Source organism: Diadema setosum, chromosome 19 (assembly GCF_964275005.1).
Source record: "Diadema setosum chromosome 19, eeDiaSeto1, whole genome shotgun sequence".
NCBI lineage: Eukaryota > Metazoa > Echinodermata > Echinoidea > Diadematoida > Diadematidae > Diadema > Diadema setosum.
This window is the reverse complement of record NC_092703.1, coordinates 9,038,017-9,055,090: the sequence shown is the minus strand read 5'-3', so window position 1 is coordinate 9,055,090 and position 17,074 is coordinate 9,038,017. Positions and strand designations below refer to the sequence as shown.

General features: G+C 36.2%; 2 protein-coding genes across 2 annotated transcripts; both read left to right on the top strand.

The window, feature by feature from the left end:
- The first annotated feature begins 85 nt into the window (after window positions 1–85).
- On the top strand, window positions 86–14,749 carry LOC140242986 (galectin-3-binding protein-like). The gene is made up of 4 exons (XM_072322726.1): window positions 86–131; window positions 1,309–1,620; window positions 3,538–3,666; window positions 14,613–14,749. The coding sequence occupies exons 1-4, from the start codon at window positions 86–88 to the stop codon at window positions 14,747–14,749; spliced, it is 624 nt and encodes a 207-aa protein (XP_072178827.1).
- On the top strand, window positions 4,614–14,482 carry LOC140242834 (uncharacterized; the record flags this gene model as incomplete). Its single annotated transcript, XM_072322587.1, has 4 exons — window positions 4,614–4,914; window positions 12,060–12,350; window positions 13,726–14,013; window positions 14,271–14,482. Coding segments are annotated over 4 exons (1,092 nt in total), but the record flags the coding sequence as incomplete, so codon positions are not given.
- Window positions 14,750–17,074: the final 2,325 nt, after the last annotated feature.

Genomic DNA, 17,074 nt, shown 5'->3' with positions numbered 1-17,074 from the left:
AATTCCTACTCTACTCCTTCATTCACACTAGCATGACTAGTTACGAAACTCATCTAATCTCGATGAAAAGACGATGCCTTGTATAATGGATGAGCAGCAGCACAGACTGACAATGGAAGACCAATTCAAGAGTACAGCGGTAGCACTATTTTACTTGTGACGGTGGCGCAAGTACGTGCTCCGGTTTTGCGGGTGAGTTATACATGCGGCTTGATATCTTGGTAATGTTCCAAAACACACATCAAACATTCGGGAGAAGTGAAACAGTCAGTGATGTAGGCCTTCATGCATTGGCGTCCACACTGGAAGAGATTTAAACATTTCTGTTACCGTACTTCTATGTATGAAATATTGTACAATGGGAAACTTTTAATTCTAAAAAGAGAGTTCATAATCGAGTTATGATGTTTAAATTCTTGAATGATTGTGCACCGTGTTACTGGGAAGAAAACATTCTTCTATTCTCATAAAACTTGATACATAATACATACGGCGCGTAATTTTTCCAATACCATACCCTAACCTCAAACAGTAGCCAACTAGTCTTCTCCTGGAAATTACACGATATAGCTCCCCACATCTAGTCGTAACTGGCTAATATTGGTTTTTACTTTATTCAAACAATCACTTGTCAATTATCATGAATTAGTTTTACCGTTTGTTTTGCAAATAACCTAGCCACATCAGCATAGACAGATAGAAATTCATTCAAATTTTTATCATCCATACCCTGAGACCTTGATCAAGATAATGCTAATGATAATGATAATGAATAACATTTATATAGCCCTCAATGTTAATGTTTCTAAGCGCATCGATCCGGAAAAAAAAATTAATTGTTTTATTCATATAAGTCAACATCTTTCCTCCTTCTCTCCCTAAAAACAATATAACTGGTCACCATATAAAATCAGCAGCTTTATATTGATATTAGTGCAGCTTAATATAATATTATGGGCTGCCTCTGAGCTCTCAACAGTATCCAATGATTTCCTCGACTTGCCCTTGTCGATAAAGCTGAGAAGAATTCATCCGCCATGATATTAATTACATTTCAATGCACTAGCTCAAGCTCTCCCTCCGAACACACAGACACACGCACAAAAACACAAACACGCGCACACGTAACTTTTCATCATGTAGATGTGTCTGCTGATACTCATCCAATGCAGATTTTTTTGAAGTGCATTTGAAGCTGATATATTCTTAACATAACACATTACATTAACTTGTGTATGCCGTATATCGTTATCATTTTATTAAGTTCTTAATTCTATGTACTTATTAATTTGTCTTCATTGTTTACAGTGAGGCTGGTTGGTGGATCGAGCGAAAATGAGGGGCGAGTTGAGATATCGTGTAACGGAAAGTGGGGCACGGTTTGTGACGATTGTTGGGATATCAACGACGCTCATGTCGTCTGCAGAGAGCTCGGCTACTCATCGGCCTCAGCTCATTATACTGAAGCCCACTTTGGGCAGGGATCTGGACAAATCTGGCTTGCCGGAGTAGTTTGTGCTGGAACTGAGAACTCCCTGCTTCAATGCCGTCGACCATATTGGGGATGTAAGCACTATTGTGATCACCGTGAAGACGCCGGGGTGAGGTGTGAGGGAGATAGTAAGTTGGAATCATGAGTTCACAAAAATTCAACCTGTGTATTTCATCGGTCATGACAAATGATTTTTTTATCCCCAGTATATATGTCTTATCATAGACCTATCATTTTCATATATGCCACAAATGATAAGCAAGTAGCATTTCATTATTTGTTACAGTTGAAATGTCTCAAGGTCACCACATGGGGCGCTATTCATAACAACATAAAGAAATACATTATGAGCCCTGTGATGAAATGTTTGGGATAGGTATATGTATAGTTAACACATTATTATTTGCATAGTATTGGAATTTTTAATTTGCACATTGATAATATACTAAACAAAATAAGATATTGCAGGCATACCTTTAGTGAAAGAATCAAAATGAAGAAGGGCAATCTTGGGAAAAATATTATTCTTTTCAATTATCTCTATTATACCTATTGTTTTATGCCTATGTCACATATAACAAAGTAAGAGTGAGACAAAGTGAAGAAACTCGCACCTGAACCTTCACCCTTCTGAATAATATCTTTCTTTCATTTCATATGCTTTGTCCGCCTTGGACTACTTAACATAACAAAGTCGGAATTTCGGAGCTTGGGTATTTGTTCCATGTTCATCGTGTCACTGCCGGCAACCAGGGACAGCCTGGTGGTAGTGTCGTGCCTGGAAAGCAGTAGATGACAGGTTCGAGTCTACTGGTTCCTTTTTTCCAACAAGTTTGTTCATTTACAGATCAGCAGTTGCGATCTTAACAAATTTAATTTGTAGAGGGAGACAAAGTGAAGAAATCGCAATTGAACCTCCACCCCTCTAAATAACAATTATCTTCTTTTATTTCATATGCCTTGTCCGCCTTGGACTACATATACTTAACATAACAATGCCGGAATTTCGGAGCTTGCAATGGGTATTTGTTCCATGTTTATCGTGTCACTGCCGTCAACCAGGGACAGCCTGGTGGCAGTGTCCCTGCCCGGAAAGCGATAGATGACAGGTTCGAGTCCCACTGGTTTCTTTTTTTCCGACATGTTTGTTCATTTACAGATCAGCAGTTGCGATCTTAACAAATTTAATTTGTAGAGGGAGACAAAGTGAAGAAACTCGCACCTGAACCTTCACCCCTCTGAATAATATCTTTCTTTCAACAAAGGAAATGATAAGAAAAACACTTCTGGACCATAACTGCTTCACATTCTGCTTCTTGAGCAAGTTTCAGTCAAGAAACGCCTATTTCATACACTGTATTACTGTTAATTGAAATTGGAACTGTAAAAAGATGCAAAATCAGACTGACATGGTTGTCAGTTTATGGTTGCCACGGCAACCAGCAATATCAAATATAGCTTAATCATCTAACAAAATGTTTGCAGTAACCTCTTACTAATACGACATTTTCCCTTCTATATAACTTAAACTTATGACGGCGTATAACTTGATCACTGACGACAAAGAAAACAGCTGAATCAGCATCCTCCTTATCACTCGATATGCTGAAGACTTGAAACATAATCTGCACGTTCACGTTTATATTCGAGGGATGGAATTTCTAAAGATTTTTGTCACTTCAGAGTCAAAGAGACAAAAATCTATCTTCAGACAGCAGCTTGGTTGATCTCCTCTAAACCGATTCAAGGATATTCACATCACTCTTCGAAGGTTCATTCAATGCGTCAGAACAGTATTCTAAGAAAATTCCGACCAGGGCCTTATCAGTCTACGTTTTCCTTTTTTTTTTTTTAGTGTGTATGCATGGCTGTATACTGACGCGTGCTATATACAAGTCTTTAAATTTCGATTTACCATGCCAACAAGTAAATAACTATCCTGGCAATTAAACCAGTGTTCACATAATCACATATGAAGTGAATTACCGACGCAACGAGCTTCTAATGCTACACAAGCATTGGTTTATTTCTCCGTTTAATCTAAGGAACCGTTAGTGTATCTACGTACAATGTTCGGAGCGAGCTGACATTAATTCCTACGGTTGCTGACCATGGGGGCGTCCTTCAGTGTCGCCTACTCAGCAGTGAACAGTCCAGAACGTTACAAGTCCAACGTGAGTACATTTTCCTTGAAACGAAAACGTATAGTTTTTGATAATATAATAAGGGGGATATTTCAATTGCTCTTCCTAAGCCCACCATCGGGGGACCCCATGTATGCGGTCAAGTAAATGTGCAATCTCAATGGAAATTTAATATTTCCTCCAGAAGATAGTGTATCTTTCTTACTTCCGGTATATTGTTACTCTCAATCACAACGAACAAATTGCTAAAAAAAAGAACACGCCCCCCCCCCAAAAAAAAAAAAAACAAAAAAAAAAACAGTGAGAATTTGATGAATTTTCATCAAGTAACAATCAAGATATTGCCCACAGTATGGAAATGATTGGATGAGAGGTTAATTATCACAAAATCTTTTCTCCACTGAATTACACCCTACATAGCTATACCCCTAATGATCTTGAGGAAATTATTGTAACACGCCATATATATATATATATATAATTATATATATATATATATATATATATATATATATATATACATATATGTATTATGTATATATATATATATATATATATATATGTATACATATAATCTCAGCTTGAAAGTGATCCCTAAGTTACCAACAAGTCTGTTTCCAAACAACAGAGAAAAAAAAAGTGCTAAAAACTATTCCTCAAACATTCATAATGTAATTTCTGAAAGGGATTGAAAAAAAAGGTTTACAGATAAAGGTAAAAACGCCTTTCACCCACTCTCCATTTTGTGAGTGTGCACACACATCACACAGGATGGTCTAAAACTCCACATAAAACTTCTTTGCCATTGTTATAATTATCAGAGTTGTGGAACATGGCGCACTCATTGTATTTGTTGACCCATGAATCCTGTGCGAGTTTCGCGATGCATGGCCACATTAATCCATATGCCTTTTTATGAAGATAATTATAGGCCTACCATTAATAGATAGCAGTGACTAAAATAGCTGTACGATTTTCACACCTGGCACGTGACAGACGCCCCTGCTGAAAATATCACCCTGGTTCAGATCAGCGGCCTCGAAGAAGAACAGGAAATTGACGGCCTCAATATCACGTGTCACGTCAAACCACGTGACCAGCCATTTCCACCGATCGGGACATACGAGATTGCAATTGATGACGTCATTCGGTCATCTTCGAGTTCTCCTTCCGTGACCCTTGACCCCGCCCCTAGTGGATGCGTGGATGTCTCCTGCACCGGCATCAACACGATCGGCAGGACTACCACTACACAGACTGTTTGCCCGAGGACATGTTGTAAGATGACATTTGGGATTATTAATCATTGTATGAAATGCACCAAGCCTTTACCAGGTGCCGACTGAAAGGGCATCATACGACCTAAGAGAAAAATATCATATCAGAAAAATATAGTCATATATACATATATAATGATAATAACAATTACCGTATGTCCCCCAAAAAAATTACAACGGGGCCCTACGCAATGATATCTTTAAAGATATTGTATCAATCTAAATACAAATTCAGGGTGTGAAAATATAACTCATTGCCCACATCTTGCAGAAAACCCCATTCGATTTGCTTCAGTGGTCAAAGAGAAATGAGGAATTTTGTAGAGGATGTCGGGAATCTCTTTTGTCCAAGTTCTATCTATTGTTCACACACAAAATCATCGAAGTGCTAAACTTGGAAGAATCAGACTCATGACATGTTTTACTACACTCCCCATTTCTCTGTGACCGCTTAACCAAATCGAATGGGGATTTCTGCAAAATAGAGCTAAGATGTTATATTTTAAGACCCTGAAGTAGCATTGACGAAAATAATCATATCGGATGTTATCAATGCGAAAATCTGATTGTAATTTTTGTGGGACATACTGCAGTATGTCCCTCAAAAATTACAATCAAATTTTCGAATTGATAACATCCAAAATGATCGACCTGTCTAAGTGCTACTTCGGGGCCTTAAAATATAACATCTTAGCTCTATTTCGCAGAAAACCTCATTCAATTTGGTTAAGCGGTCACAGAGAAATGTAGATTGTTGTAAAGCATGTCATGAGTCTAATTTTTGCAATTTTAACAATTCAATGCTCTAGTGCGTGAATAATAGACAGAACTTGGACAAAAGAGATTCCCGACATCCTCTACAAAATTCCTCATTTCTCTTTGACCACTGAAGCAAATCGAATGGGGTTTTCTGTAAGATGTGGGCAATGAGTTATATTTTCATACCCTGAATTTGTATTTAGATCGATTCACTATTTTTAAAGATATCATTGCGGGGGGTCCCGTTGTATTTTTTTTTGGAGACATACTGTATATACTGTATATATATATATATATATATATATATATATATATATATACATATATATACTTATATATGTGTATTGAAGAGCTTGCTTCCAAAAGGCGCTAAATCCATCATTTTCAATGTATTTGGAGCCTATTGGACGCAAGCTCTTCATAATATACAGAAACGCATACCGGTCATTATTTGAAAGTGTAATAGATAATTTTACAAGTGGCCGGAATTTGAATGATCCCATCGTGTAATTGAATTAAACTCTCTAAATTTGCGAGAAAATCTATGTTATACGATGTATTTATAAAAAAATTGTTGCCAATTTTACTACCACATTGACACGAATGTTGCTATTCCCACAGATATCGTATAGGTAAAACGTTAAAAGTCCTTTTTTTTTTCTTTCTGCGAAGAAACTTTTAACAAGGTTTGATGTTTCTCGTTTCAGTGCTTAAGAAAAGTCAATACTGAACGAATTGTAAATTGTATTCATGATCAATTTTCTCCTGTCGCTGTAAGAATGCCATTCATCAGGTCATCTTTGTTGTTATATTGACTGGAACTGCTTGACGTGTATTTCTATATTTTTCTCTCATGCTGCGAAACTATTATATTTTAATTGCAATCGTTAGTCTTATCGATATGATACTTGCAGCAAATCTTTGGCCAAAACGAAACAAAAATGTATAACTACACCATAAGATGCGAATTCTTTAACTCTCAGGGACGACCGGCGGTAAACGTCCAGCAGCCGACATCTTGTCGATCGAAACCTTGGATTTCCAAGCCAGAGATCGTATGATGAATTTGCTAATCCTATGCCAAGCAAACATGAACGAGCAGCCGTACCCATACCTTCATACATATGTGATTAGTGTCGATGGAACCGTCTTGTCCAACACGACCTCCACTTCGGCCGTCCTCACGCCACGCCCAAACAGGTGTATGAACGTCACGTGTTCTGCAACTAACGGCGTCGGTGTCACCTCCACGTGGGCAAGGCACTGTCCGAAGGGTACGTAGGTCATTAGAACATTCAGTAGGCTTAATTCATTGTTTTCTCCACAGTTCTTGTTATGGCCATTAAAAAAAAAAAGAGTTTTCCCCAGTCCGTTCATACAAGAACCTGGGTAAGATCTATAATCGTAAGAGAGAACTGTTTAGGAAGAACTATTTGAGATTTTCAACAACAAAAAAAAAAGAACACTGATGACTAGTTAAAAATTTGATGATCGTGTAGATTCCTAAGTTATGACGTACTTTATTTATTCCTGTAATTCACCGTAATTAAAACAAGGGCCACCTGCTATCTTCATCATAACACTAACTTACATTAAAGTTATCAGGATAGCCTATTGTGATTATAACTTTTCTAATTTTAGTTATTGGTACTATTTTTTCATAACTATGGCAATTATTATGGAAAATGGATGTCTATCCTTACCGGGTATGACTAGCATTATCATTCTTTATAGGTTTTCCTGGCAGTTCCATACTTTTACTGTCATCCATTTTCGTTATATGTGACCGTGCACCTCAAAACGAACATAAAGTCGCACACACTGATTTTGCGGGAGGACTGAAAATAAGTGAAATGGGTAAACCTAGTCGAACTTGACTTTTTCATATTTTCTGAAAGAGCGGGTCTTCTTTTACATTATGCTAAAATTTGGTATCATAAAACGGGCAGGAAAGTATGTTTTTTTTTTAGCAGTTTATCTCGAACATTTTTGGTAGAATAGTGTGATTAGGTGTGTCTTTAGAATCCCTTTTTCATTTCTGAAAAACCTTGTCCACACTCTTCATTTCAACTCTAATAACTTTTGAAAGGATAGTGCTACTGCTTTGAAAGTTAGCATTAATTATGGACAGAATGTGTTAATGAGGCATGCTTAATTTCAGTTTAATCTGATAATCCCTTCATTGTTGTTACTCTGATGGTTTACTTCCTGTTTTTTGTCCCATTCATCGCACAGCCAGCACGGTTTGGTAAAGATTTTAAGCGCTTGAATAGACACTGTACTTCAGAGCCTATTTTTCTCAGTTCACACTTTTCCTGAGTTTGTGCTTTCTTTTCAATATTTAGATAGGTTAGGAGAGTCCATTTGATTTGAGTTGTACATCATTTTAAAGCTTAAAGTCTGCTCTTTTAGAATATGGTCTCAACTAAAAATTCATGTCTGGCGACTTTTTGTTTGTTTTGAGGTGCAGGGTCACATATGTGCATTTAAATTCGTGCGTTTGAAGTGGTGGAGTGACTTTGAATAAGCGATTTCATAATCAGTGATCTCAAGTTTTCTTTTTTTTTAATCATCAAAATTTAAGTTTAGAAAGTCGAACACTTTCAGTTTTGTTTTGTTTTTTATTTTCACAGAAGCGTATTTAATTTCGTAATAAAAATATGATACATAGATTTCATACATCGAAAAGGAAGAAAGATATTGTTGTCCATTAAATCATCAAATGCGAATTTTATCTTTAATTTCATGATCATCATGATCATTTTTTTTCCAGAACATCTTTCTTTGCTGAGTTATACTCGATTTTCAATAAATTTTTTTTTTTCATCATGATCATCACTTTACCTTTGCATCTTGAATTTACATAGGCCCATATGTATTTTCATCATGATCACCGTAATGTGTTATGATCTTAATTTTACATCTTCATTTTTACTGTGATCATATTTTTGCCTTTTTATTTTTCATTTTACATCTTTATTTTTATTTTAATCATGTTGATTTTGTGATCTTCATTTTTCACCTTTTTATCCATCATCATGTTTCATAACATATAGTTCTTAAGCTGATATTCAGCTACCTATTGGTAGGAGCACCAAGCACCTCGGCATTAAAGCAAACGAATATGAGTTCACTTTGACAGAAAATGGAAGATAAGTTTACGAAATTGGAAGGAAAACTCTAAAGTGTATGAATATTCTGAACGTTTATTCTTTACAAACGCATGTTCATATATATATATATATATATATATATATATAATATATATATATATGTATATATGTATATATATATATATATATATACATATATATATATATATATGTATATATATATATCACCCAGCAAAAAAAAAAAGAAAGTAAACGCTTTTTCAAGTTTATATTTTTCATAGAATATTTGGCTCAAAGCTAATGTATTATATACCGTATTAAAGGTACTTCAATTGGCTATCAACCTGGTAGGTCAACAAAAAGGGAAACTTCACGCATGAGTGAGCACTTTTGTTCTTCTCTTACAGGGCACAAAAGTAAAAATTGCAAAACTCAACAAGTTGTCATTCATGCGTATGTGCTCTCCCATAGAACATTAAGAACAAACAACATATTTCACATAAAACGAAACATGAATTAAGATGCAAAAATAAACCTTTGATCTCTATGATATCTTTAAAGCCCAAGTGATTAATGAAGGCTAAAAGTAATGGAGGAAAATAGAGAATCTTATGTCAAATCTAAATTCAAATGAAATAAGAGAAGAAGTGCTAATTAACAAAAATGGTAGAAATTTGAGCTTCTTTTTTCAAATTTGAAAATTGTAAAGATTATTTAGTTCTTGAATTTGTGTCGTGAATTCTTGAAACACTAGATTAAAAAAATTAATGAATACGTTCTGCTCATTTAATCATCTTTATGCTTATTATTCCCTATGTCATTTGAAGTTTGACTTGGCAGAATATTCTTATTTCCCCCCTTTAGTTTCCCACATTGCTTTTCTTAGAGGTTGTAAAGAGATAAAGAGAAAGAAAACTTGTTTTTGCTATTCACTTCATGTCTCTCATTGTGTTAAACTGGTCTTTTGTTGTCAATAATATCGTGAATGGCATTTGCAAATGAAAGAGAACATGTCAATTTTCGCAATTTATAATTTTGTGGCTTGGACGACAAAAACGAATGTGCTCACTCATGCGTGAAGTTTTCTTTTTAATCAACCTATGGGGTTAATAGCCAATTAAATTACCTTTGATATGGTATATAATACATCGATTTTCATAAAAATCTTCTATGAAAAATATGACCTTGAAAAAGTGTTTACTTTCTTCTTTTTTTTGTGGTGTATATATATATATATATATATATATATATATATGTGTGTGTGTGTGTATACCGGTACATAAAATTAGTACTTTCTGGGCATGCGTCTGATGAGGATTAACTTTCACTCTTCCGTCTACATTCAATGCCTGTCGCGTGACAGACACTCCAGCGGACAATATTATCGTCATCCATATCGCTGACCATGAGAACGGACAGGAGACTGATGACATCATGATCACGTGTTTTGTCAGCCCACATGACCAGCCTTTTCCACCAATACGAACATACGAAATTTCAGTAGATAATGTCATTCAGTCATCGTCAAGTTCTCCATCCGTGACCCTCGTGTCCATTCCGAGTAGGTGCGTGGAAGTCTCCTGTAACGGTATTAACGGCATCGGTAGGACGATGACTACAGAAAGTTATTGTCCGAGAAATTATGGTAAGACTGAGTATGTATATGTTGTAACAATAGGTTGGAAAGTAGTGCTTTATTAGAGATTTAACTGGATATTCTGTTTCGACCGAAGCCTCGTCAGCAAACGAGCCCAAACTGGACAGGGACTCCTCATGTGGGGCTGTATATGTAGCTAAAATGAGTATACCGTATGTCCCCCCCCCCCCCAAAAAAAAAAAAATACAACGGGGCCTTCCGCAATGATATCTTTAAAAATAGTGAATCAATCTAAATACCAATTCAAGGTATGAAACTATAACTCATTGCCTACATCTTACAGAAAACCCCATTCGATTTGCTTCAGTGGTCAAAGAGAAATTAGGAATTTTGTAGAGGATGTCGGGAATCTCCTCCGTCCAAATTCTGTCTAATATTCACACACAAGAGCATTGAATTGCTAAAATTGGAAGAATCAGACTCATGACATGCTTTACAACAATCCACAGTTCTCTGTGACCGCTTAACCAAATTGAATGGGGTTTTCTCCAAAATAGAGCTAAGATGTTTTATTTTAAGACCCTGAAGTAGCACTTAGACAGGTCGATCATATTGGTTGTTATCAATTCGAAAATCTAATTGTAATTTTTGGGGCGACTTACTGCAGTATGTCCCCAAAAATTACAATCATGTTATACTAGATTTCACCGGAGCTAGAGGAAAAAAAACTACAAGATGGAGGTCTCTTCCCTGGTTGGTTCGTCACCATAGTTACCGTTTCTCTCCCCTTTTTCAGAGTTTAACTTCTCTATCGGGACATTGTTATGTCGTGTCAATCTACAGTATGTCCCCCCCCCCAAAAAAAAAAAAAATAAATAAAATCAGATTTTTGCATTGATAACACCAAATATGATTAAATTGTCTAAATGCTACTTCAGGGTCTTAAAATATAATATTTTAGCTCTATTTTGCAGAAAACCCCATTCAATTTGGTTAAGCGGTCAGAGAGAAATGTGGATTGTTGTAAAGCATGTCATGAGTCTGATTCTTCCAATCTTAGCAAGTCAATGCTCTTGTGTGTGAATAACAGACAGAATTTGGACGGAAGAGATTCCCGACATCCTCTACGAAATTCCTCACTTCTCTTTGACCACTAAAGCAAATTGAATGGGGTTTTCTGTAAGATGTGGGCAATGAGTTATAATTTCATACCCTGAGTTTATATATTGAGATTGATTCACTATTTTTAAAGATATCATTGCGGAGGGCCCCATTGTAATTTTTTTTGACATACTGTATAATACATATATTTTACATATACACGATAACGATAGTAACATTTCGTGTTTTGAATCTCGTTTATTCATTGTAATAACAGTGTCTTTATAGACCCTGCAGTAACAAGGCAACTACTGTAACGCCTTATAGGGTCACCACGTGCCATACCCTTTTAAGCTGTGGCCTGGGGACACTTGCACTTTGATCATATTGATGGCCAGTATCATCACTATAACAAGTATTACAACTTTTTATTAGCGTTATGTTTGTGCTGCCTTTGCAAATTATTAACCCTCAATTGAATATAATTTGATAGCAGTTGCATTTTCTATTACTAATGACACGTCCTTATACCGAGCTCTTTACATGTCATTTTTCACTGATATCTTTGTCTTCCAGATAGAACCAGTGGTAGCTCGCCAGCTGCTGACATCTTGTCGATCAAGACTATGGATTTTCTAGACAAAGACGGTCAGATGAATCTCCTAATCCTGTGCCGAGCCAACCTGAGCGACCAGCCGTTCCCATACCTCCATTCGTATGCAATAGAAGTGGATGGGACCATCCTGTCCAACGCGAGCTGGACCTCGGCCGTCCTGAGGCCACGCCCAATCAGGTGTATCAATGTCACGTGTTCCGCAACTAATGGCGTCGGAATGACCTCCACGTTGGCGAGGCACTGTCCGAGGGGTGAGCGATATAGGAAATCCAGAAATTCATCGCAAACTCTCCACTAAAGGTCTTGTCTGCGCCTCATACAATATGCGACAAGGAAAGTATGCGTCAAACCTGTTAAATCCCATGTGGAACATACTCTCGTATTTTGGAGCACCGTTTGCAATAATTTGTATTGATTTGGCACTCTTTGGTTGAGTCGAAACGGCGGTTGATATCTGTCGTTTGCTGAGTTCCTTTCCATCCTGGTATATGGTACACTTATCATCCTTAAAAGAAACAAAAAGGGGTGGAAAATATGCATAATAGTTATTGATTTAATTCGATATATTAAATAAGATTCCTGCAGTACTTTTTATCTAATACATAACACAAAATCAAATAAATAAAGTTATTGAACAATATTTCAGTCGGGCAGATGAAATAATTGGAAAGAGACAAACGATTGACTTGAGCGATAATCAATATTAAATAGGTTAGTCAAATACCGGTTAGTGATTGGCTAAACACAGTCACGTGATGGAGGCACATTCGTTCTGTTCGCCCATGGGCGAACATTTTTGTAATGTTCTCCCAAGGGAAAACATTTACATGTAACAAAATATGACAGAAGTCCTATGACCGCGCGCACAGTGAATTTGGCTCTGCGCGAGCGAGCGATCGAGTGCGTAGTGCTGGTGGTTGACGTTGACGTATTTGACGTATTTGACGTATTTGACTAATCCATATAGCAGATGATGACTTTTGTTGTCGGTAACATGTACCAAACGTTCCACCCTCAGGGTTTGAAATGCTATTGAGGGAGGTTATAAGTCCCGAGACGAACCCTTCGGTTGGAACATTAGGTATGTTCCCTCCCCCGCCAGTCATCATCTATAAAATGTTTACACAAAATGATTACACAAAATGTCTTATTCATTGTTAGTTTCATAATGATAAGCAGAAACGGCAATAGAAATGAGGAATCTACTGATTGTGTGATTGACTACATCAAGCATTACTTTTCTGACATAAACAAAATATTCACAAGTTATCAGTGTAAATCTTCAACATCGACAGATTAAATGACAAATAAGCAGGCAGTATTTCTTTTCAATTGATTGAACGCGGGTGCCTTTTACAATGAAACATTCTGCTTTAGTGGTTTTTCGGAAGTAAGACATCTCACGTAAATTGCCTATATATATATATATATATATATATATATATATATATATAATTATGTATGTAATATGCGTGTGTGCACACACATACGCACACACAGACGGCCTGATAATTATCAATAAATGTAAATAGATTGTAAAGCATATACTTTTCAAACTTTTATTGTGAACTTTTTGTGCAAGATCCTCCGTGTCTAATTCAACAAAGTATTTTTCCCGTTCCTTAGACTCACCTGCTCCTGACATCATTTCTATCAAGGTAGAGGAAGACGAGGATGACGGGGGAACAAATCTCAATATCTCATGTCACGTGGATCCAATCGATCAACCGTTTCCACCGATCGATGTGTTCGAAATTGCCGCTGATGGAAACATTCTATCAAGTTCCAACGCCTCTTCAACGATCATGGAAGATCGACCCACCATGTGTATCGATATATCGTGCACCGGTATCAATCCAGTTGGTGAGACGCTTTCTACCAAGAATTACTGTCCACAGACAACAGGTAGATTTCCTATGATTGGTAATCATATTTCTTTTGGGTTTTTTTTTTTTTTTTTTCAGGCAAACTTTGTACTAAACCTGTTAGGGTCGGAGGTAAAACAATGAAATGTCAAATAAAGGGCTTGTTTGATTAATTATATCTGTTTTTTTTAATAGTAAGATTGTTTTGAATTATATCAATCTGTGTTTTAACACTACTTGTCGAGGAGAAGTTTGTTGTGATCGTAGTTGCTTTAGGATGAAAAAATGGATGATTTTTTTAGGTCACGCGCTCCAATAACATCTTCTCCATCGAGACCCAGGAGAATAACGGGAAAGAAAGAAGATTTATCAAATTTATCACTATTTTCATTTTTTACAATTTTTACACACGATTTCCCCTACACATCAAACAGGTACGTTTAGTATTTACCCAGCTTTTACTTCTAAAACAAACAATTAAACAAACAAACACATGCATACAAGCACTCAAACGGTGACTCAAAATCAGCACATACATTTATAAAATCTAACATCTAAGAAATTCCACCTTCGATGTTTTTTTTCCAACTTTTTCTGTTCTGTTGAAATGATTCTTACTCCTATTTTGTCTGGGTTCTACCCATACAGGTCCAATTGCTGGGCCTCGTCGTGGAGTTCTTCAGCAGTCGTCGACCACGTACGCCCTGCTCGTCGCCGTGTTCTTCCTGTCGTTGTTGACCTGTGCGACAGTGATCGTGAAGAGGAGAGAGGTCACTGTCTTGTGAAAATCAAACGCCTTGTAAAGGGTTTATACGGCACGACTACTCACAAGTTCAACATCCACGAGTCATGCGGCCCACTAGTCACAGCCCACGATACATACATCCCGTAGGTGAGTCTGACACTAGGTAAACAAGACCCCAAAGTCCGACTCACTAAGCCCAGTGATAGGACCGGTGAGCTTCGTTTGCCTCGTGTCGGACTCATGGACTTTTTTGTTTTGTTTTTGTTTTGTTTTGTTTTTTGCCTAGTGTCGGACTCATGGACCTTATTTGCCCTTATTTTTTTTGATAATGGGAAAGCAGGATGAAAGTGTGTTATTGCTATTTTTGTTTTACTTCATGTGCTTTAAATATTTAACACTGCATCTGGATCTTGATTTAATTTTTCGTTTTCAAAGCTCCCAGTTTTACATAATATCTAGGAGGGTATCGTAGGATGTAAACTGAAGTTTTCATGAATATTTAAAACTGAGTGTAAATTTGAAAACTACTTTAATAATTTGTTTATTTGATGCTTTTCAAGTATGACAATGTATGAGAAATAGCAGGTTTTCTCACTTCTTGCAATTCGTTCTTTCCAATGCTTCTGAAGAAAAGAAATGTAACAATACTAGTAAATGAATACAAAAGAGAAGATTTTAGAAGTGTCTCTTTTCCTATGTAAATATCGAGTAATATCATATACCAGAAATGACTTTTGAAAATAATGTCTTATATAATCATCATCATGCTTAGTACCTTATATCGAACCTATACTTTTACTACATATTACCATTACTTAATGAACAGCAAGGTAAATGGGTCTTAGTAAGATGTTAAATCGTTTAATGCATGTCTTAGGCTCTAGTCTTGATTCTCAATAGACAAACCAAATTGTTAACCAGGATCTAGTTCATACATAGTGGACTGTGATTACAAAGTATGTTACCCAGTAAAGAGTACTTGCTAAAGATTGAGAGTGGCATCTCGTAATCTCTTGCCTGATTTCATAAGTGTGGTTTAATATAGGTGGGAATGTTGCGTCGTTTCTTGTTTGTTTTCTTTCTGCGTTTTTTTTTTCTTGAACGGAAATATTACAATGACATGAGACTTAGATTAGCTTATTGATGCATCACGAAGGTGGAGAGCACTAATAATATTGTACCAATTTATGCTTTGTTACTTCATCGGAAGAACTCTTGGATGTGGATATTTGTATGTGTATGTGTGTTTGTGTGTATGTGCGTGTGGATTTGTGTGTACTTCAGGTGTTTGTGTATGGAAAGCTTGGGGAGGTCGACAGTTGCAAAGGGGAGGGGGAAGAGAAGGTAAAGGGGATCGGAAACAACAATAAGAATAGACTACATTAGGAGTAGCTGCGGGGAGTGTCTTATATGTATATATATATATATATATATATATATAATATTTTATGTAATGTTGCATGAAATAAAAAAAAAACAATTGTACAGTGAAAGAGAATAATCATAATTGTTATGATTTAATCATGTTAATCATATTAATTACTTTATAGTCACATTATGATTACATTCTTTTCTCTGTATAATTATGTTTAGGAGGTTTTTTTTTCCGTTTCAATTATAAATTTCATGAATGGAATGCCATGTGTTATCCAGTTTTTTATTCCTATTTCTGTGAAAACAAGTATAACACATGAATGGTATAAGCACTTTTGTAATTTGTATCATAATGTGTGATTATTTCATTACTCTGTACAGCGGTATCAGCTCACAATACAAATGTAATTTATTATTGTATAATCTACGTGTATTTCGTGACAAGTATGAATTGACACATAATAGTAATGACAAAGGGAAGGGAGTTAGCTCATGGCCACATTGCGATCAAAATACGAATGACCTTTCTTTTTTTTTTCTCTTAGTTGATTAGGGATACTTCACTATTTTTCAGGGCATAATACATAAGATTTACGTAACAGTAAGTTTAAGGGATTCATCAATCCCGTTCAAACAAAGAATGAACTTGCGTAGACCAGATGACTATATTAGGCCTATAATCTGTCAGATAAAACTTCGGAAAGCTTCCATATCATTATAAAGCATTAAATGTATTAGTGCTGTATTTCTATTAATATTGCCAAATACCACCTTTGTCGTAAGGCGGCTGTGCTGGCAAGCAGCATTTGTAAAGATTGCATGCATAATCATTACACCACAGATGCTTATATGATTTAAAAAAACTAACATGCCTGTTGGTATACAAATTATTTTTTTTTTCTGCTCATGCGCAAGCTGCAACTCCGAACTGGCTTACGGTGATTACAATAATATTAATGTATACGAGGAAGGAAATTTGCTGAAATTGTAG